At 40.9% G+C, this 23,439-nt stretch overlaps 1 protein-coding gene across 3 annotated transcripts in view; it reads left to right on the forward strand.

Moving 5' to 3' along the window:
- The window catches only part of FZD6 (frizzled class receptor 6), a 28,708-nt gene continuing 5,269 nt past the window's right edge, over nt 1-23,439 (forward strand). Inside the window, exons 1-5 of one of the 3 annotated variants that reach the window (XM_088155253.1) lie at nt 1-888; nt 1,659-2,029; nt 2,938-3,291; nt 20,137-20,333; nt 21,090-22,107. In XM_088155253.1, the coding sequence (XP_088011379.1) occupies nt 3,112-3,291; nt 20,137-20,333; nt 21,090-22,107 (1,395 nt within the window). In that variant the 5' untranslated portion in view covers nt 1-888; nt 1,659-2,029; nt 2,938-3,111. Of the gene's footprint in view, nt 2,030-2,367; nt 2,435-2,937; nt 3,292-20,136; nt 20,334-21,089; nt 22,108-23,439 lie in introns of those variants that run through there. The other 2 variants (XM_088155248.1, XM_014879339.2) reach the window with 2 other exon arrangements.

Genomic DNA, 23,439 nt, shown 5'->3' on the forward strand with positions numbered 1-23,439 from the left:
TGCTTAAAATACTTAATCATACTTAAAGGTGCTTTGCTAGATACCAGTGAGAGTGCTCACATTCCCCATTCTGGTTAGTCAAGACCTTAATAGAGCCAGAAACAAATATATTTAGATCACAACTCTGAGAACCAACCTCTGGAATAACTTGCTTAACAACTAGGTTCTGAGCAAAGAAAGTATATTAATAGAGTGATTGAAGAAAGGGTTCATGCTTCCTGTTCTCTGCCTCTTCCTGTCATCTAATAAAAACATGAGAGTCTTTAGGGAAGGAAAAGAATGTTACTTAACCATATCTGTTTTTCAGAGATTTATGTAAAAAAATGCATTCTGATGGAACAAACTAAGGCAAAACTTTATATAATGCTTTAGTCAATGGAACTAGAAAGGAGAGTTCATTAGGAATCTGGTGGTGTGTGAATCTGCACTGAACATGTTTTGTCCCTGCAAGGTTTCAGTGTGTCTGATGGTGGTCCCAGAGCTGAGAGCAACTCTGCAACTTCATCAAGGGCTGATCAAGAACTTCCCAAGAAGAACTGCTGCAGAAGTGGAGTGGGGAAACTGTCCCTTGCACGCTCCTGGGGCTCTCACTGACAGACCCCTAGAGTATGCAGCCTCTCAGAGCTCATGAAAAGAAAAATGTAATATTTCTAGCATAGGAAGAGCTACTGAGAGAGACTAGGACAGAAGACAGCTGGAAGATGAGAAATGGAGCAATGATAAAGGATAACGTAGATGGGTGTTATCATAAAGTAAAGCACATTAACTTCCACAACCTGCAAATAACATTTAATTTAACATAATTTCCTTGTTTGTACAGCAAATTTAATTTCAGCTATCAAGTTACTCCATGTGGTCAAGTGGCAGAGCTATGTGGATATGCGGCAGGTAGGTATAATCCTCCTCATGACTCATATAGGTGCTAAAATGGTTTGGTGTAAGGGAATCTGGAGGAGTTTTGTTTCTTTAGGGTGGCATAGGCAATGACACACAAAATATCTGCTTGAATAGAGAGCTTCTAGATGCTTATTGTCTTCTGAATAACCACATGTAGGTTCACGCTCTCCACAATCCATGGAGGGATTCTCTGGATGAATGAGCCATACTGCACAGACTATCTAGGGGCTCATTAGAAGAGAGGCAGCGCTGCCTGAACATCATCAAATCATTCCTAAATCTGGTTTGCATGTCTCGGCATCTGGTGTTTCCTGTTCCAGTCCTGGAGCGTGGAGCAACTGGCATGGCTGAACAACAGCCTTGTTGAGACCTTGGATGGCTCCACGCTGAGAAATTTGGTCACCTCTGCTTAGTAACCTTCAGCATTTCTATAGTTAGGTCTCATTAGCTCAGGGCTCTGTTTGTGAACATGGTTGAGCACTACTGGCCAGTATTTGTCTGGTATGTGTGGGCTCAGCCAGCAGCAGGTGTGGGAGCGGTGGGAGGACACTTCACACATCCTCGAGCTGCTTCTCTGGAAGACAGAGTAGTCTGAGCACCAAAGTCACCACGATGCTCCTCCTTCACTTGAACAGTCATTTCCCTTTGTTCTCACCACAGCGTCCCTTTCCTCAGCAAATATTTCTGATTACTTCCCTTTCCTTCATTAAATTCAAATTTTGAACATTGACTTCTAATATCAATCTCTTCCTCCGCTGTAGCCTCATCTACTGAGTGTCCGCACCCATCATCTCCTGAGGATTTGGGCCTTTTGCAGGACGGTGACAGCTCGGGTGGCAGTAAATGTGCAATGAAGGTAGCAGCCAGGGTGGCAGCGAAGGTGGCAGCAAAGGTGTCAGTGAAGGTGGCAGTGAAGGTGGCAGTGAAGCTGTCCATGAAGGTGGCAGTGAAGGCGGCAGTAAAGGTGTCAACAAGGGTGTCAGTGAAAGTGCCAGTGAAGGTGGCAGTGAAGGTGGCAGTGAAGGTGTCAGTGAAGGTGGCAGTGAAGGTGTCCATGACGGTGGCAGTGAAGGTGACAACGCGGGGCCAGCCACCCTCTGCCGCGGAGCCCTCCCGCCTGGCAGAGGCCAAGGTGCGTTTAGAAACAATCCTCGAGATCGCTTCCAACGGCGGGACAGATTCATGGCCCGACGCTTGAATGTCCGTAAATTGCCTTCAGAATTTATACAGTGTATTACGGAGATGTTTACGAAAACCCCAGTGTCGAGTCTGTTTAAAGGGATTTTCAGGCCGCTTGTGTCTGTGCTACAGTCCCGGGGCTCCCCGTGCACACGAGGCGCGCTGGGATAACACGGCCGCACGGCCGGGTCACTGCTCCCGAGGGTCCCGGCAGCCCCGCCCGCCCCCACCGGCCCCCACCGGCCCCCACCGGCCCCCGGCCCCGCCGGGGCGGGAAGGTGCGGCCGCCCCGCCCCGCCCGCCAGACGCCACATCCTGCAGGTGCCGCGGGGCGGCCATCGCGGAGGGGCCGCCGCCGGTGAGTGTGGCGGGCAGCGGGTCGGGCCCCGTCCGGTCTCGTCCCGGGGAGCAGCGACTCCAGCTCGGAGCGTTGCCGCGGGGTGGCCGCCGGGAGGCGGGTCCCGGTGAGGGGGCGGCGGGGGCGCGGCCCGGGCGTGGCTGGGATGCGGCGCCGGGGCCGCGCCTGGCGAGCCCCGGGTCCTGGGCCGACCGCGCTGCCGGGCCCGCGGGCACCGCTTCCCAGGGCGGGGCTGGGAACGGGACGCTGGGAGCGGCGGCGGCGGCGGCTCCGGGGCCCGGGCGGGAGCGGGGGGCGAACGCGGCGCTCCCGGAGCGCGGCTGCGCCGAGCCGCGGCCCCGGCGGGTGTGTGGGGTCGGGGAGCGGCCGCGGGGACTCCGGCCCGGCCGGAGCCGCCCTCTCGCCTGCAGGCTGGCCGGGCGGCCGAACTCGGCCTTCGGACGGGTGGTCGCGATCGGGTTGTTCCTGGTGTTCACTCCTCTGTCCCGTCTTTGCACGTACAGGCTCGAAGAAGAAGGAAAAATGGAGCAATAGCTAAAGCAGCTCTGAGGAGTCCGGTTGTGTGCCTTACTGCCTTGCACTGCAGCCTGCAGAGGAAAATGCGTGTTTTTATCCGTGTGCAACGCCGGTCTAACTATTGAACGGAGCGATGTGCTGAAGTTGGAGATCCTGACAAAATGAAGGCACTTGTGTTCTCTGCGACCTGCAGTTTACTTCTGGCTCTGGTGCAAGGGCACAGCTTATTCACATGTGAGCCAATTACTATTTCCAGATGTTCAGGAATGCCTTACAATATGACTTTTTTCCCAAACATCATGGGACACTACGATCAGGACACGGCTGCTCGCAAAATGGATGTAAGTTCTCCCCTCACCCACTCCCCCTGACAGTATGTAACAAATTTGTCATTAAGAAATTATTAAGGATACCTGTTTCACTGAATGACAAGGCTGATAATGTTTAGTGAGTAGATGTTTCTTCAGACAGTGTTCTAGAGCTCCTTGGTTGTATAAGCACTATGTAAGGGAGCTACCGACTTCCTCCCTCCACCCTGCCTTGGATCCTGTGTTAGAGTGGAAGAGGAATGGGTGTAGCATAGCAATGTGGCTATTCAAGCATTTTGGCAGAGATGATCACATAAATCTCAGGCACCTTACTGTTATACAGAGCAATTGTTGAACTTCTCTGGGGAAATAGTTTTTGATATCGTGGCCTGCCTGAACTCAGTGCAAAAATCATGTTTGGAAGATGCTCTGCTCCTCTCTCACCTTGCGTTTTCTAAGGAGAAGTACCTGAAGTTATTCTTAACCTTATTCTCCATTGTGGCTTTTGCGTTCTGTTGTCTTCTGACTGGATGCTGAAACTTCTGACTGAAAGAGCAACTTTACTCTTTTAAACTGAAAATAAGCACTTTTCTTACCTGAACTGACTATAAGTGTGACTCTCCTGAGAATATGCCACGCTGTGGAAAGGCTTTGCCCATAGCAATACCTGTAAAGGGCGAGAGCCTCTCTGGGTGAGAGGCTTGTAAAACAAGTTTTAAACCTGTTTTAATAATGGCTTTTCAGTGGTAAGAGGAGGGGGAATATCTTAACATAGGTCTTGAAAAACTCAGTGTCTTGTGCTATGCAGAGAGTGAAACAGAACTGAGGTGAATATTAAGTTTCTGTTTAAAAAAAAAATTATATGTGGTGTTGGAGGTACTGCTACTAAAATCTTATTTGCATACTCCTTACTGAGCTTGGAGGAGGAGCTTGGTTCAGTTGCCAAAACATGTTTTTAGTGTTGCTTGGGATAATCACCGTTCCCTGTTTGGCTGCCAGTTGCCAGCCTGGAATAGCACAGGCTTTGGTCTCACATTGTTTCTGTCAGCCCAGTGTAGATGTATGGGAAATTCTGATATCAAATGTTAAGCCATCTGTATGCAAGCAACTGAATTTGGCTGCAGATCTCTGACAAATTGAGGGCTTGGAAGGCAGGCTGTAGGCTTCAGTTGTGAACTGTGCAGTGCTTCTCCAGTTGTCGGTTGTCAGGAATGCTTCCTGCAGTGTCTGCCACTTCATCTCCTCAGGTAGGTCGCTGCTTCTTACCTGGTGTGTATTAACTGCAACCGTTGAGCCAGCACTTGTCAGTATTTGTGCCTTCCAGTCATGCTGCTATTAGGACAGAGAGACCACAGAGCCATTTTTATTAGGTTGCTATGACCGACTTTTCTCAACTGTCAGTAACTTGTGCCTAGTGCATATGTGGAGGGAGTTCTTTCTGGAAAGTATTAATGGCTTACCTTACGTATGTAAGGTAGCTAGCTACCTTCTTCTATAGCTATTTCAATAAAAATTGTGTGGTAGTGAGAAGTTTTGTTGTTTTCTCTTTTGTTATCCTGTCACCCTTATAATATGACTACTGCAGTGTTGGATCACTACTCAGCCAACTGGCTAGGTGGCTGCAGGAAACAACAGTGTCTGTTAGGATTTGATTTGCCTACCCTCTTTAATTTGCTTCCTAGTCTCCTGTCATTCCCACTTCCTGGCCTCTAATTTGGTATTCCTAACTACCGTGGTGCTGTGCTGACATTTCTGAACTGCCTCTTCTGTGGTGGTCTGCCTGCCTTTATTTGTGGTCCAGCAGTGATGATAGGTTACTTGGTCAAAGTGAATTTTTCATAGAGCTGTTTTACAGGTGGAAGGGGTTTTGCTCCCATTGTGTATGAAGTTTGTGTTGAATCCACTGCTAGTGACTGCTAGTGGTTAGATTCGGAATTAATATGGTAAAAGCTTACGGTGGTTCATTGCTGGGTCTTTCTGAAAGGGACCAGTGTCCCAGTGTCACATATCTTGATGTCATTCTTCATATCATTCAGTAACAGTGCCAGTTTGTCCATAGTTGATTGCAACAGAGAATCTTCTCACAATTATCAAAGGGTTCTGCTTTTCAGGGGACTTAGTGTTGCAGGAGGGGAGGAGGAGTTGCTCACTTCTGGAATAGTGTTTAATTTCAGTGTGCAGCCATAACGAGGCAGCGGGCTAGGAGGTGGAGGAGACTTCTGTTGTTTTAAGAGCTTGAATTTTTTTGTATTTTTCAGTCCAAACTTCATTCATACCAAAGAAAAAATTTTAATAGCATGTTTTCACTCTATAGGAGTGCTTTCTTTTGATCCTCAGTAGGAATGCTTAAAGGCTTTCTTTTTAAATTCTGTCTTGCTCTTCCCCCTCCCCTCCCCCCCCGTTCTCAAAATTGGGCATGAGATTTACATCTTTGCACGTAAGGTCTCACAGGCTTTTGAGTTTGAGGCCTGCAGTGTTTTGTTCCCTGTATCATAACTGACTTTGAGTAAGATGCTTGATCACAGAGTCCTAAGGCACAAGGTAGAGACTTCTCCCAGAAATCAAAAATACTTTGTGCAGAGAGAGCCCTAATGTTAATCCAGTTTTATGTTTCTATCCCTTCTAAGAATTTTTGGGGAGTGTTTACTCCCCAAAAGGACCAAGATTTGTCAAGGGGACAAGTCTCACCTCAAGGTGAAGTTCACTCTCCAAAATAGTGGTAACTCACAATGCCCCACTCTGCAGGCTCTACAGGTGTGTTCTGCTGCGAGGGAGTGTTGTATAGCCAGAATAGCTGTGCTGGGAATGTGTTAAATTGGTATTTCTGGATGGTGTCTTCATAGTAATCCTCCAGGAGAGGATGATGTGAAGCTACTGTCTCAAGTAGTGGTTGTCTTCCAGGAAAGCACCTGATACATGGTCTTACAATTCTGCCTCATGTATCAGCTGTTCATAATGATGTGCTGGAAACCAGAACACTGAAACACTACAGCAGATGACTAACTCAGTCCTAGGGCCTCTGTTATAGATGTTCTAGCTAGCTCTGGGGTCTTGTTTTCTGCAATAAAAAATACCTAATTTCCAGTTGCTCCCTCCATTCACATATTTATTTATTTAGTTTAATTCTTAGCTTTCAACTTAACAGACTGAGTTTTGGCTTCTTGAGTTTTACTTTATATTTGGATTAGTTTTGTTTACACGACAAATGGTGGCTTTAGGAAGGTAAAACCACATCGTTTTGTGGTGTGAAGTTTTGTGTGTGTTTGCTAAACAGCTGCATGACTGTGGAATCTGATTATTTGCAGATGCCTACCACCTGTATCTCAAAGCAGTTTATCAGTAACTGCTCTTGTTACTACTAGTTCAGATTGGGAGGTGGAAGATCTGGGGTTTGTTTGATGAGGAAAATAAGTGGACATAACAGAAGATCCGGTTCATTACAACTGTACTGAAATAGCTATAACTCCCCCTCGTGGTCATCCACAAAAAAAGTCACTTCTAGTTCCAAAGTAATTCCTACTTTAACTGTCTTGGAATAGATTGTCAACTGAAGGCATTATTCCATCAAGGCAAAGAATTACTGTGTTGTAACTTACATTCATATCTCTTAATCTGTTCTGCTGCAGTTCTGGAATGTGTCCACAGGGGACAAGCCCTTAAGACTTCCTGATGTGGGCAATATCCATGCATCTGTGTAGAAATACAAAGGGAAAAGGCTTGCCAGTCAGTTTTTAGAGCCGACTGTAGAAAACACTGGAAAATGTTGCACAGAGAACAATGAAGTACCTCAGAGAGACTGAAAAAATGATTCAGTAGTGAGTTTTCCATTCACTTCTGCGTTTATGGCCACATGCCAGAATATGTGTGTGCGTGTCTATGGAGGGCTAAGTGCAGCTGGCTGCAGCAGTGACAGAAATTGTATGAGAATTGGGGTTGGTTTAGACAAAGCCATTTAGAGAGGGGTAAAAAGTACCTTCAAAAGTTTAACAGTGAAGTTGCATAAGTTAGAATTTGTAATGTGATGGCTTCATTTGCTTCCACTAAATCCAAATTTACAGTTAATTAAATAGAACAATACTTAAAAAGCCTGCAAGGCTGGTGTCTGCAAGCTTAAATTAGTATACGTGTGTATACACGCAGGAAGGAAAACGCTGTCTACCACTGTAGGTTGGGAGTTTTAGGGAGATAAGTGCTGATTTGTGAATAGGTTATTACTGGGATAGCCTGCAAAGTAGCACAGATGTGAATATACTTAATCTCTAGAGACAGCCGTCTTTGCTTCTTGCTTGTACTCCACATGAGCAGTGCTTGGTGTAATATGTGAACCACTAGTACTTAAAACTTGAAGCTTAAATCTCAGCCTGTTTTAGGAAAACAGTTAATATTCTTGATCTGCTTAGAGTTATGTTTTGTCTGCCTCAGAGCCCAAAGTGGAGAAATGTGTGTAGAGGTGTGGACATTGACCCAATGGAACAAGCACAAAGGAGTCTTTAATTCATATTTTGTTTGTAACGTTTTTGTTGTCTCTTTGCCATGGTACTAAGGAGTGAGGAAGGCTTTTGTAAAAAGCGGTAAATTTAGAACATCATGTCTTATTGTGTGCAAACTAAGGTAACTTTTCTAGCTTCTCAGAATGAAGTGGTGGTTGCAGAAGATTGTGGTAATGAAACAGCTAAATTGATGCTTGTTAAATGGAAGTTGATAGATGCCAAATTATTTTTTATAGATACTTCATATGGATCAAAGGAAATACAAGCAACTGACAGAATGAGAGAACACAGTCTTAAGCTATGCCAAGGGAAATATATGTTGGATATTAGGAGAAAGTTTTTCATGGAAAGAATAATAAAGTACTGGAATGGTCTGCCTGGGGAGGTGGTGGAGTCATCATCCCTGGCCATGTTTAAAAAAAGACTGGATGTGGCACTCAGTGCCATGGTCTAGTTGAGGGGTTAGGGCATGGATTGGACTCGATGATCTTGGAGGTCTCTTCCAACCTAGTGATTCTGTGATTCAAGGCAGTACAACTGTTCTTCTCTGCTGGTTATGTCTCAAGTAGTATGGAATAGTTGGACATGCATAATTCTGTTTTGAGCATCACCATGGAACTTGTGGAAAAGCATTGACTAAGGGTTTGAAAACATGGGAGTTATCTGCGTAATTTTGTAAAATACCATAAAAATTTGGGATGTGTGTTCATTTTTTGTGCTCTCTTGCTCTCAGGTATTCTGAAGAAATATACATCACGTTTACTTCTTGGAGTGATGCTTATAGTAACATTCATAAACCATTTTTGCTGATTTCTACGGGTACAGTAAATTGCAGCCACTAAAAAAGTATTTTCTACCTGTAGTACTGAGGCCGTTCAAGTGTGATTGGCTTGTGCAGATTGACTGAAAGCAGATAGGCAAATGTATGTAATCCTATTACCCTGGCTCTAAGCATATCAGTCATCTACAAAATCTGCTGCTACTTTCTCTGAGCAGCAGGACTTGTCCACTTGATAAAGTGAATAGCACTGCCTTGCTCTTTGTTCTGCAAGAATGCTGTTTAGAATGCGTGAGGGTCCAAAGTAATGCATGCTTGACAAAGAGATGGTATCTGGGGTTCTTGGAGATGGTGTTGACAGTGTGATTCCAAGAGCCTCCTCTTTATCCATCTTCAGAGCCTATGCCTACACTAGCCAGTAATTTGGTGTTACAGGTGTGGATCACTAGGTGAAGTTATCAGCACACTTCTTATCTGTCTGCTACCTGGGACAGAGGAGTTTTACTCTGGGTTAGGCTTTGGTCAGTTTCACTGTGCATGAGGTCTGAAACTGGCCTATGGAAGGCTGTCTTGCAGATCTTTGTCAACAGGAGACCTCTGAGAAATACCATGGTATCTTGTTGTTTGTCTCCTGCAAATGTCTGTCCCTTCTGCAGTGCCCTGGTTAATGTTCAAGTGTAGCTGCAAGCTGTTGGTGGTTTCTTAGTCTCACTGTGCAGCCTTGTCTCCAATTCCCTCTTCTCCACACTTAAGCAATTACTGGCTAAATCAATGCAGTGATGAACTTAGTCCTGTGGCTGTAGCCTACTCCTAGAGGACACCTGTGGATGAATGGAACACCTTCTCTGAAACTATTTATATAGAGAAGGGAAACAGGAACAGAGCTACTGAGTTTGTAACTACTTTGCCTTCACTGATACAAGGCAGTTAGGGCTTTGGGATCTGAGCTGTCTGCTGAGAACACATTACCCTTGGATTTGTGGAAAATCAGCAGTGGGTACAAAGCTTTGAGACACAGATGCAATTTCCATATTGTCTTAGTGTTTTTATGGAAGTGGCTGCTGCCTAGTGGAACCTTGTAAACTTTGCCTGGTCATTAGCAAAACCTAGCATTAGATTAGGCAGGACGGGTCTGCTGAGGGTGATGTGATGACCATGATGTTGAAGGTCATCTTCACATACTTTTCTTTGGATAGTAGGCAAGTAGGACAGAATTGTATGTTGTGTGCTGTTTACCCTCTGCTGTCTGTGAGCTCAATAACTGAGTAACAACTCACACCCAGTGCATTGGCCCATGGCAGCTCTGGCAACAGCAGCTGGATTGTCTTGAAGGATTTGGTGAACCAAATGTTGTGGGACATCTTTGCAAGGCTCGTGATGACTACAAATCTACAAATCTAGCTTAAGAGTGGCAGAGGGCCCCGATGTCTTTCTGAAGTGAGCTTTGTAGTGTTGGGGTGTGAGATGCTCTTTGTGCACAGTGCTGCATGGCTCAGGAGGCTGGATGGAGCTCGGGCTCTTCTTGTGTGCTGGTGGAGGTGAAATGCAGCCTTAGTTTTCCATTTGCAGGATGGATGTTCAGGGTGCCAACTTGACTACAAGATGTTACCTATGCCTTCATTGATAAAGACTACAAAAAGCAAAGGTTCCAGAAAATAACCACATTGGATGGGGAATGTGGTCAAATGTACATGGTTTCTTTTCTAGTTTGACAGTGCAATAATTAAAGCTGACAATTTCTAAAACTAATATTGTGTCATTTCTTTAGTTCTCTATTGCATTTCAAAGGAGGGGGTGGGAGTAGCTGCACCACAAAATTTGCTGCCTTTTTCTCTCTCAATGTTGACTTTTGATTCACCAGCCCTTAGGAGCAAACATGGTTGCCTTTTGTGTCTTTTCTGTGTATTTGTGTGCATCAGTGATTGCTGTAACACATGGATAATTTGCCTGCCAGAGGAAAAGATGCATATGTCTGCCCTCTTCTGAGCGGTGTAGTGTAGATGAGTGGAGACTTGCTTGACTTCTGTTTAGCTGTTGAGAGAGGTGTGCAGAGGGTGTGTAAGAGCTATGTAAGTAGCTACTGTAGATGGGGGGAGAGAGGCCTAGATGATCAATCTTTGTAGGATGGTAAAGATGTAAGTAAGTAAGATACTGTAGGACAGTATCTCTTACAAAGATACCTCTCCTCTAGACAAGAGCTTTCTGGGAGAAAAAAAATCCATTTTTCCTGTATTTAAACTTTTAGTAGATCAAGTTATTTCAGAGAATAACCACATCCCTCCAAGTTTGGCTAATGCTGTATTCCCCAAAGGGCCTGCCTAACCAGATTACTGTAGTCTCAGTTGCTACTGCCACAAAGCACTTAGTGGCCAAACTCTCCACACAGTTGTCCTGCATACAAAATTAAAAGCATCAGTTTCCTGGAGAGGGACTATACCCATCCAGCCTCATGGTGGCCTAGCAATACCTGTTTGCTAGAATACCATGTCCCAGCTGCATATTGTTTCATGTGAGCTAATGCTCCTGCAAGGAAGGTACAAGGTGCACCATTCTAAGAATCCAGTTGGGTGGGGGATTATACCCAGAGCTACAAATAGAACATTCAATGTCGAAGGTTAACATGGCCCACAAATCATAAAGTGACAAGGTAAAAGAAAAGGTGGCCTTGAGTTTTCAGAACAGGAGAAATAGGGAGGATAATGAGGGGAATGTCACCAAGATGAGCACTGTGGGCTAGTAATAAGGAAACAGTTTCTAATGCAGGCATTCAAAACTGGGGAGTGTCTCAAAGTATGACCAAGTGGAAGTAGTGAAAGCAGAAGGCAGAGTAATGACTGCAGATGCTGAGGTAGATGACTGCAGCTTCATGGGCTTCAGCTCGGTCAGATGACTTGTGTGTGCCTGACTGACATCTACATCATAACAAAGTTGGGTTTTTTTTGAAGACTATTGAAGTTTTCATTTAAGACTGCTTAAAAACGCATGAAGTAGGCAAGAAAGAAACGGTGCAGGGTTACTGCTCTGGTAATTTCAGCGGTGCTGTTGTGCTGAAGTGTGTCTCCACACTCACAGAAAGAGCGGGAAGCATGAATCTGGGTGACTTTTGGAACCAGATCAGTAATGACTTCTGCTGGAATTTCTTAGAAATGGGGAGCTTTTTAAAGATAAGACAATCCATCGACTGTCCTATTATTATAGGTAATCCTTTACGTTGAATTCTGCACAAAAAGTTTAGCAATAAATCCAATTACTTCTGGAACACATGGCAAATACATGGAGAATTTAAGATTTGAGATTCTTACGCTACCACAGTCCAGATGTAGCGAAGCTCTGTCTAGACTTCAGATGTCTGAGGACCTGCAGTATACCTTCCTTCAGTTAACTTATAGTTGTCTGTCTTCTATGCTCTGTCTAGTTTACACTAAACCTGACCAGATGCAATGTATAACTGAAAATCTTTGTAAAAATAGTTCAGTTCTGTAACACTTGGGAAAAAGCTCTCATGTTTGTTGAGGACTGTAAATTGCAGAGGCTGGAATATCTATAATTTAGGTCAAGCTATAATTTAGGTTAGAACAAAAAATGCAATGAATTTTGGTAATAAGCTATTTCGAAAAATATTTGAAATACTTGTATTTTAGTTTGATTCAGATAGTGAGACGTAATATTCCTGTTTATATTGTTTATAACCTTGGCTATAGTTAAAAAAATATACATATTTTAATTTTGAATATGAAAATACTTAAAGGGAAAATATGGAATTAACTTGTTTTACTACAGAAAGAAATTCTGTTGCTAGATCCCTTCATGGGCATTCACTTAAGTTGGACTTGATCCTAGTGAGTCCCTTCCAACTCGGAATATATTGTGACTTTGTATAGTTAATACAAAACCATTCAGAGCATATAAAAGTAAAAAACAGAATAGCCTGCTTTATCCTTCTGTGTCTGTGTCCGTTTATACTGTCAATGGCAGCTTAAGTGCCAAGGTGTCATGTTGGAGTAGTTTTTTGGAGTTTGTTTTGGTTTTTTTTTGAACTGCATGAGTGCCTTGCTGTCCCGTCGACCTTTGAAAACATTCCATGTGCCTTATCCTTACCATGGTAGGATTTTTGGTTAATATTCCTGTAACCTTTGAATAGCTAATATGAAAGTTCAGACCAGAATATGTATGCAGAAACATATATGTATGTCTGTATATTGCATGTGTTGGGTGAATGGTGAAGAGTTTGCAGACAGACTCGTTCTTGTTGCAGATTCCTGGAACATGTCGCTGCTGGGTGATTCGGCTCCCTGAGCAGTGGCACAGCCGGCACCTGAGCTCTTGCCTGGCTGGTTCAGCTGATGGATGATGCTCAGTCCCGCTGAGCCCACCCCAAGGGCACCTGGCTGCCTGCCGGCCAGACCCCGGGGGCTGTAAAACACAGGAGTTTCTAGGATCAGCTGCCATCCTTTGCCCCCTAAACACCGATCTTCAGAGCAGCAGGCAGCTCCTGGCCCGTAGGGCCGTGGGAGAAGCACTGCTGGGCACAGTCCAGCTTATCAGCCACTGCACGCTGGGCTGTGCCCAGGCTTTGTTCACAGCCCTGTGATAGCCTGAGTGCGTGTGCTGCCTTTGCTGTTCGGCTGAAGGACAAACAGAAGCTTATATCTTGGCAAACATCTTTCACTGCAGAACAGCATCGTTTGTCCCACTGCCGTGTTTACTACCCTTTTCTTTCTCTGCCACCCCCACCCTCCACCAGCTCTTTGAACTTCAGATTTTCCTGGAGTGGGAAACTTAAACTATTGTCTTTTAAACTATGGGGGCAACCTACTTTGTACTCTGACCAAATGCTTCATTGTTATCTATGTGAACGTTAAATGTATTACATTTTAAAAATATTTGAAAAGCTTTTAGATTAAACACAACTTCATGTACTTTTAGTTTATTGCAGAAGCTACAGAGAGTAATGCGGTTTGTTAAAAGCAGTGTATTAAAATAGAAATCAAATTCATGTATGTTTGATGGTTTTCTTTTTACCTCTGTCAAATCAGGATGCACTAATAATGCATATCAAACTTATTAGTATTCACATTCATAATATATATCTTACATTCATTTATAGATAAAATATAAATGGTGACTTTTAGTCTTGAAAAACTTTTGTTGTTTTACCCATGTAATTTTAACTGAATTGAGAAAATGCAAATTACAGCTGATCCTTGCTGCTGGCAGCAGTAGTTGATTTTTACCCACAGCTCAGGTAGACATAGTGTATATGGGCTCTCAGATGAGTTCATACCATGTTCCTTGCTGGTTTAAAGGATGGTTGGCATTGCACTAATGTTTCTGTGCATTCCTATGTTCCTGTTTTGCAGTTTTGCTGTTAAGTAGCAGCTTTTAGCAGGCATGTAGCAACAAGACACTGACACTTAAACTGCCTGTCTTCCTGCAAAATCCGTACATACCAAATTAAGTGTATTTAACTTCCCTTTGATCTAAGTTAATCAATGTAACGTCCAATGGGAAAAACCTAGTCTTTTCTCAGCCTTACTTTGAATCTATGGAACTTGAAAATTTCATCCTTCATTTAGTTGCATGTGTTGGGACATTTATTTATCATGACTTAGTTAATTGTGCATGAACTAGAAGTCAGAGATTCTTGGCAGCTGATTCACTATGGCCATCAGCAAATTGCTGCCCTTGCCAGCCTGTCTAGGAATTGCATGAAGGCATTAATGTCTCTGGGTGTGATGCTAATCTTGTTTGCATCCATCGAGAATAACTCCATTGTAACAATAGTGTAGGATTAAATCAACCGTGCCATACTTGCTCCAGTGTTTTTAATTGAAACTGATTATCATTGTAAAAGTGGCTAAAGACACTGTGAAGATTGTTAGTATAGCTCTATGAGTATGAAGAGTAATTATCTCCTCTTCTGATATCCTTTATGTGTGCTGTGATTGACAGCGGCTGTATTTCTTGACTATCACATCTGAAAACTTATATGTTTATAAATATATTACAATTTGAGGCTGTACTTCAATTCTGTAGTGACTGGATAGTAGGTTTATTTGTATGGTACTCTAAATTATTAACAATTTTTAATTATTAATCATGAAGGTGCCGTGTGAGAAGCAAGGGAGTTGATCCTTCTGGGTCTCTTCCAGTTTGAGATATTCTATGACTCTAATTATTCATTATTTAGGTAGCTGTTATTTCCTGTAAAGCAGATACATAGTTACATGAATAGCCATGTGTATCTTTAATATAGGTAGGAATCTGAGGTACACAGTGTAGTATAATTGTAGAAATACAGATTTAAGCCTGTCTTTGCTTCAGTGACTGACATACAGAGTTATGTTAACAACGAGGTTGTAATGTTGTTACTTTAGTCACAAGACCTGTGACATGGCTTAACACTGAGACAGTTTGTGTCTCTCACTGTTTAACTCAGTCAACCTCGGTGTTAAGTAGATTAGTGAAGCTAAATGTTTTCACATGGTAGGTAGAGCTCAGTGGTTGTTGCTGTGGTGGTGAGCTCAGGTTGTTACTGACTTAGATATCTGACTCCAGCGGCTGAACAAAGGCTCCAGTCCTCTGTGTATCTCAGCAATTCAAGGTATTTCCTGTCTCTTACAATAAAGGTTTGCCATAGCTGATTGCAACAAAGACCTTGATATTTCAATCCACAGTTTTCTATATTATGAAAGTATCTCTGTGACATTAATCAGCAGAGTACAGGAAAATATTTTCATTTACTCATTTTGGCACATGCTGGTAGCTTTCATACATCAGATCCCCAGAGGCTGATCATCTCTGGTAATGCTACTGTCTAGGATCAGACTGAGATGACGTACAACAGAGCATTTGGAATGTCTGCATGGAATAATGAACTTGTTTCTCGTGTGTCTTGGAATTGTAAGCCTGCTAAGCACAAAATGGTGAGCACAGGATCCATATACAGTTCTGGCTTGCAATTTACTTGTTGGCAAAGCACGTTTAAGAACATGTTTGTGCTTAGATATTTTTTCTGTGTTTTGCACCATTTTTTTCACTTTTCTCAGTTGTTGCTGTTTGTAGAACCACACCATAACTGGATTTCTGAGGTAGCTTATTTTTGTCGCTGGAGAAAATGTAACATAGACTCACCTTGTAAGAAATCTAAGACTTAGGGTGTTCATGTTTGTTAGTTTGAAAGTTTGCATCCCACAGCCCTTAGTTCTTCACTGATAGTGCTTGAGGCAGTGCCCCTCTTACTGTTACAGGCTACATCATCTTTGACTTTGCATCTGCTATTAGTTTGTTGGGGTTTTTTTGTTCTGTTGTTTTTTTTAAAGACTGTTACTGTATTCTAGCTTGCCTTACATTTACTAAGTTTTGTTTCCCATTGTCAATAAGATGAGAATTTATATTTTGGACTTATATTGGCTGTGTGAGGCTCTCTTTCTATTTTTTCAGGAGTCTGGTTTCACTCTATTTTTAACATTCTCATCACTCAGTTTGCAGATTTTCATCTCTTCTTCATATGACAAGGCAGTGGTTGCTAATACTCAAAATGCCAAGTGCCTTAGTTTCCCGAAAGAGTGAATTTTGTGTGTTTGTGCAGACCCTGAACTTCCTGAAGAGAAGACGGTTATGGTATAAGATTCTGAGTTTTATCCCAGAATTGAATGCTTAGGACACCAGCATGTGTGTGTAGCTTACCCAGCTGACCACTTGGGTAAAGTGTGGTTCGTGGTTGGGGCATCCATGGATCAGATTAAGTGTCCTTGAAGGAACCGAATCTTACTGTCAGTGAGCTTGTGATCTTGGCATTACTTTTTGCTTCCAGACTATGCAGCTGGAAAAGCAAATACTTTGGTTTTGGTAAGATTTTGCTTTTATGGTCCATCAGGAAATGCAGCCATACTATTTTCTATGAGCAAACTTTTTATTTTGGCTAGCTGGAAGTGAAGCCCACATTTAAAGGTACCTCATTGTTAGCAGAGTTCCAGGCACAATTCAGTAACACTTGTGGTGTTCTTAAATGGTAAAAGTATACAGTTGCTGAAAATAAATCTATATTATACAGATCTCATTTGTGTGTGCTTGAGGCAAAGTTTTACATTTTATATCGGTTTTTTTGGTTGAGAAATCTCATTGACTGTAAAATCTATTAATAATAGCGTTTTTTGAGGGACTCCATACTTCTGTTGAAAGGGATAATTCAGATGGTATATTACATATATACTTCAGTTTCCAAAACATGGTTACAGCCTATACTTTTTTAAGAAACTCTGCTGGTAACCTATTGAAGACTTTCTTTTCTAATGCCTGCCTAAAGAACAAGAAGGAAAGAGGAGTAAATAAATAGATAAATGTTTTTTCCCAATAAGAGGTATTAAATCCTGAGCTGATGATTTCATGCTATACCAAATAAATTACTAGAGTAGCTCCCCTTCGTTACTTGTACTGAAACCTCTGATAACAAACTAATTCATAAATAGACATCGAAGAGGGATAGATACTAAATTTGCTGAGAAAACAAAATGGGATGAAAGAATTGCAGAGAGATCATATGCTAGAAGCAACTGGACAATAAAATTGTAGGTATGATTTAGGGTAGGGAAATGCCGAGTAAAGTAACCCCCAGACTAATAAATATGGGGGGAAAAGTAATGTCCACTATCTATACAAGTGGGTGGGCACAGTATTTTATCAGTTACTGTCACTCAGTAAGTCTTTGTTGTCGCTGGAAACGTGATGTCAGTCTTCATATTCAGTCAAGGCAAATAGAAGGCAAAGTATATTATGAAAGGAGCAGAAATCAAAATTTAAGGCACTACTATACTAATATATAAATATAATACAAAAATGATAGCAGGAAGGCAAAATGACATAGAAAAAGTATAGTGCAATCTGTTACCTGTTTGTCAAAACACACATTAGGCTGCAAAACCAGGAGTTACAATAAACAGGTAAAATGCAGTATTGTCTCCCACGTGACTTCTTAAATTATACAGGACAACTTATTGCTGTAGTATTTTACAAAGGTTTGAACTTAAATGATTGAAAAAGGGATGTGTTTCAGGAAGGAAGGTTTGTCACTGTCTTCTCAACACAGTGGTTGTGTTACAATGTGCAGCTTGTTTCCTAAACCCTGGATAGTAGGAAACTTGAAGAGATATCAGCTTGCCTTATTACAGCCTCCTTGCTAGCAGCCAGGGTGGAATGAGGTGTCCAGCTGAATGGTCTGACTCAGGAGGTCAGCTTGTGTTTTCAGAACATCAAACTTCTTGCTCTTATGCTCATACTTTCAGATGTCAGAAGGTAGTTTTAGCAAGCTGAAAGAAATAAAAGAAATATTGTAAGAACAGTTACTCTTGGCAGCCACATCCTTGGAATTCTATTCTGATTACATTATAGGCTAAACATAGCATTCTTCCTAAAACTTTCCATTTTTCAATTTATCTGTTAGGGTGGTTTCTCATTTAAATGAAATATGCTTTTTAAACGAGTGTTTAGACAATGACAACATGCTTTAGTAAAACTCTTGCAAACATTTTATTTTTGCTTGTCATTCACTATCTATCTCTAATATACAGTAGCATTATACATATTGTGATTCTTGTGCTATTTTAGCTTTTAGGTAGCTTCATATGACAGAAACTCTGTTAGAGTGGTAAAGGTTGGTTTCATGTCCTGACTTTCTTCACTGGACTCTCTTTATGCTCATTTTCTGTATCAAGGAGCAGGCTTAAAATATGTAACCTTATTAGTAGTATTGGAAAATGCTATTTAAAAACTGTCAAGTTGCTTGTAAAGATAGTTGGTAAAATAGCTCTGTAGGTAAACTCAGTTTAATTGATATAAATATTGAGATTTTTAAAAATCTTTACTTTTCTAGATCAGATTGATGAAAAGGTTTTTGCCTGGTAATCCAAAGCTTGCTCTAGAAAATTAATTTTACTTTTTATTGAATGAGATGAACTGTGGGTGATAAAAAGGAAGAACTCACAACAATCAAGACAAATTCTACAAGACAATGTAAAAAATAAACTCAATTTCTGTAATTATTTAATATGACTACCCAGGCTGTTTTGTTTATCCTATGTTCTGGGAAGAACAGAACAAATATAAATTAACAATTGAGAAGAAAAGAAACATCATAATTATGCAAAGGGAATTTAATTCATTTAAAGTAAACTCCTGACTACGTTTTTCATCTGAAGCTGTGCAGCCTTTAGGAAATAATCCAGTTTATGGAACTGGAACACAGTATACTAGAACTGCATTTCTCTCCTTGTCATGAAATACTCAAATCCTGGGTTCCAGCAAAGGCAGCTCAAGAGGAGACATTCAGAGAGGGGATCAAACTAATGTCTGCCTGTTGTAATGGCATGTACAGATGCAGCACACAGCTGGAGTGCTCTGAAGGCTACTGCCAACATTTTTTTGGTTTATCATAAAGTACTTCTGTGCTTTTCTTGCTCTGCCTTATCTTCTTCCTTCCTCCCCACACATTCCTGTTTTTATTACCAAGGACTTCAAGGACTTGTAGATATTCCATTTTGTAAGGGAAATTGATATAGCAATGTCTTTCCTTTTAAACTGCATGTTCAGTAGTAAGACTTGCTTCTTGGGTAAGGATATATATGTATGTATATATAGGATGCTTAAAAGCTGAAAAAAGTAAGGATACTGTTCTGGACTCAGAATCTAATCCTTTCTTTTACAGCCATTGGTTGAATGTTAGGGAGACATAGATATTGATGACAAAGAATTAAATAAAATTCTTACGAAGTAAAAACCTTATTAAAAGCTTGGCCTACTTTGAAAACTGTATGCACTGTCCTTGTTTGACATCACACATAACATTTGCACACACAATACAAGGTAGTATTTTGACCAAAATAGTTTGCTCTAACAATAAAGCTGAGAAAATATGGAACAGAAAGGCTGAGGTTTTTTACTTAAAAGCCTGTCTGACTGTGAATATGCAATTGAATACATTGAGCAGAAAAAGTTAAACTTCATTCTATGAATTCTCTAGTAAGACGAGTCATCAGTTGCTCACTGCCTGGTACTTGATAATCCAGGCAAAGAAATTCTCAATCATGTTGAGAGAGATTTGAAATTAGATGTTTAAAAATGAGGAACAATATTTGGACTTCATTAATAAAAAACCCCAAATTTCTTTAGTGTGAGAGAAGATACCACTTAGGACTGAAAATGTAATCTAACAGGAACTACAGGAACAGACACACCTTGAAAAACCTCGGGGCATTTCTTTAGAAGCTGACTGTGTGTACAAAGAAACTCAATGTTTGACTTTATTTTTAAAATATCTTGGGCGTTCTTAATACCTTTCAGATTTCTAATGTTGTCAGATAGGAAAAATGAGGTTTGGATAGCCAAAGATTGTCCAAAACCCTGGGGCAAGGGCTGGGCTGGAAATGCTAGTGGAGCCTCTTGTCACTCAGGCCAGTGGGTTTTGCATTTTCAAAACTGCTGAACAAACACTATTTTCTAGTATCTTCTCAAACGTGCATAGGATTAAATGTGAACCCTAGTGATGAAAGTTCGTTTTGATGCTTTGAATTATCTTTTAAAAATTGCTAACCAAAGCTTTTTTCTTCCCTGTAGCCTTTCCTGATTCTTATGAATCTTCACTGTTCACCAGACGTCCACACATTTCTGTGCAGAGCCTTTGTCCCAGCCTGCCTAGATCAGATTCACGTGATTCACCCGTGTCGAAGCCTCTGTGAGAAAGTGTATTCTGACTGTAAGCAGTTGATGGACACTTTTGGAATTGCATGGCCTGAAGAGTTGGAATGTAACAGGTATTTTTCATATTGACAGGTGGTGGGAGTGGTATTTTCGTGTTTGACCAGACTGAGTTGAAAGTCTGAGACAGAATGTTAAATATTATCTTGCTATAACCCTGCAGTGCTTATGCACGGGACCATTTCTTTATTAAAACTTTCTTGTTATTCACATTATCACCTGCACTTTCTGCCTGTGACATTTTTTACAACAAAATTCTGCAGCAGTTATTTTCAATAATCAGATACCTGCAAGGGGTAGCTTTTTTACTGTACATTTCTAGATGTTTAAAATATTATATGTTACAGCATAGACTTTGCTTTGGTTTCTGATCTCTAAACTAGGGATGGTCATGCTTACTTTATTAGGGGTTTTATTATTTATTAGGGGTTTTAGAAGCAACTGTTCATAAGATAATGAAATATAGAATATTCTGTGACTGTAAATGTTTTGTGTACATATGTAAAAGTTCAGTATAATTTTAAAGTGTAGAATGATTGCAATTTGAGTAGTGTTTCATAAACTATAAAACAACAGCTAGAGAGCAACAGCTAAATAAATGCGATTGAAGTCTTCTGAAATCTGAAATGAAGATAGTTGAAGTTTGGCTTTTATAATGCCATCTCATTTTTTTTTTTCATGTAGTTTCACATTTCCATCATCTATAAAATGTAAAAGTGCTTAGGCATCAGGTTTTTCTCATATTTCTAAGCAGTAATTCTAGTTGAGAATGAGGGCTATTGAGATATTTCCTCTTCTCTTTATTTATTCAGACTAATCAATTGTGATGAGACTGCTCCTGCCACTGCTGCTGTAACCACAAATGTACATGGAACTCAGAAGACCCCAAGCCAGATCCGAAGGGATTATGGATTCTGGTGTCCTCGACACCTGCACACTACCAATGGACAAGGCTACAAGTTTCTAGGAATTGATCAGTGTGCACCCCCATGTCCCAATATGTACTTCAAAAATTATGAATTGGATGTGGCAAAAAGCTTCATTGGAATAGTTTCAATCTTTTGTCTTTGTGCTACACTTTTTACATTCCTAACTTTTCTGATTGATGTTAAAAGGTTTAGGTACCCAGAGAGACCAATCATATATTATTCTGTCTGTTACAGCATAGTCTCTCTTATGTACTTTATTGGATTTTTACTTGGTAACAAAACTGCCTGTAATGAGGCAGATGATAAGTTAGAAATTGGTGAAACAGTTGTTCTTGGCTCCCAAAACAAAGCCTGTACTGTTCTTTTCATGGTTTTGTACTTTTTCACTATGGCAGGAACTATATGGTGGGTGATTCTGACCATCACTTGGTTCCTTGCAGCAGGAAGAAAATGGAGCTGTGAAGCTATTGCACAAAAGGCCATGTGGTTCCATGCAGTTGCCTGGGGAATACCTGGTTTTCTAACTGTTATGCTCCTTGCAATGAACAAAGTTGAAGGGGACAATATCAGTGGAGTTTGTTTTGTGGGTCTCTATGACCTGGACGCCTCTCTGTACTTCGTGCTTTTGCCGTTGTGCCTTTGTGTCTTTTTCGGTCTCTCTCTCCTTTTAGCTGGCATTATTTCCCTAAACCACGTGAGGCAGGTCATCCAGCACGATGGCAGGAACCAGGAGAAGCTCAAGAAATTCATGATCCGAATTGGAGTTTTCAGTGGTTTGTACTTGGTGCCACTTGTAGCACTTCTTGGATGTTACGTTTATGAGCTGGTGAACCGGAAAATCTGGGAAACTACTTGGGTGTTTGACCACTGTGACCAGTACCATATTCCTTGCCCTTATCAGGCAAGTAACATTTTCCTTTATAAATAATACTGTGAAGTTAATTAGCAAAAACCCGTATTTATATCTGCCATGCAATGAGTAAATTATTTTCACATTAAGTAATCAGTTCAAAAACATGGAGGAATTAATCCCTCTTTAAGTCAAAAACAATGGAACTACTTTTGCTTTGAAAATTTTAATCTAATTGGTAGCATTCAGCAATTAAATTCCAACTTGCAGCTCTAAGAGAATATATAGCTTTTTTATGATCTTTGAACTTTGTTACAAATTGTGATGGAGGAGGGTTGTTCTTCACAATATTTGTTTCTAAAAGTATTTGCTTAGTACTTTAGTGCCATGCTCAGTATCCAAATACATAAGTTGAATTTTCATCAAATTTAGTTGAAGCTGAAATAATGATTCTTGAAAATTTACACTAAATTGGATTTTAAATGCTGCTTATAACCACAGATTTAGAATCACTTTTTTCTTCATATTGTAGAAGTGTAAACCATTTGAAATTACAGAACAAATTTCCCTTTTTTTTTCCACAATAGCTGTCGTTTGCAGGCTGATTTTCAGAAATGCAAAGAATTCTTTATTACAAAACCAACCCAAAAAAAAGCAAATAAAGAAAAGAACCTCAGCTTTAAACTGTGGAGGTGGTTGTATTTAACATTTGCCTCTTAAAATCCAACTGCCTTGGAAAGACTTCTAAATTAAATCTGCTTGTGTTCAGTGGATTGAATCTCCTGCAGTTTTATATACTTACAAGTATTGTTTCTTTCCATTTAAGAGCAAATATATGAGAAGACAACATCAATAAGAGAAATGCAAGTGTCTTGTGCCATCTTTCATTGCATAACATTTCCCATCTATTTTTTTGCTGCAATTTAAAAATGAGGAGTATGAACACAGGCATTATGGAATGATCAGGATTGATCTCTTTATGTTCCTAAACATTATTTATTATCCTCTGGATTGAAGTCAGTGTAGGCTGAGAGTAGCACAGCTCACAGACAACTTGGTTATTTTGGCTTCCAGTAATGTTTCTTAACAAGTATATTATGACTTCATTGGATTTTCTTCTGAGCTCTATATAAACCTAAATGCTTCAGAATATACAGGTTTGAAAAAAAAACTTTAATGCTTAAAAAAAAATCAATAAATTTGTTTTGCAGTGCTTAAATATAACAGCTTGGCTTAATAACACAGCATGTATTTTTAGCCTTTAATTAGCTCATTGGAAGGAAAAAATATCAGCATTAAATATTACAAAAAGATCTACTCTATAGCATCTGTCCCTGTAATAAACAGTTTGTACTAATTGTGGAATAGTTTAAAGTAGTGTGC

This window comes from Sturnus vulgaris, chromosome 1, assembly GCF_052056855.1.
Source record: "Sturnus vulgaris isolate bStuVul1 chromosome 1, bStuVul1.hap1, whole genome shotgun sequence".
Classification (NCBI taxonomy): domain Eukaryota; kingdom Metazoa; phylum Chordata; class Aves; order Passeriformes; family Sturnidae; genus Sturnus; species Sturnus vulgaris.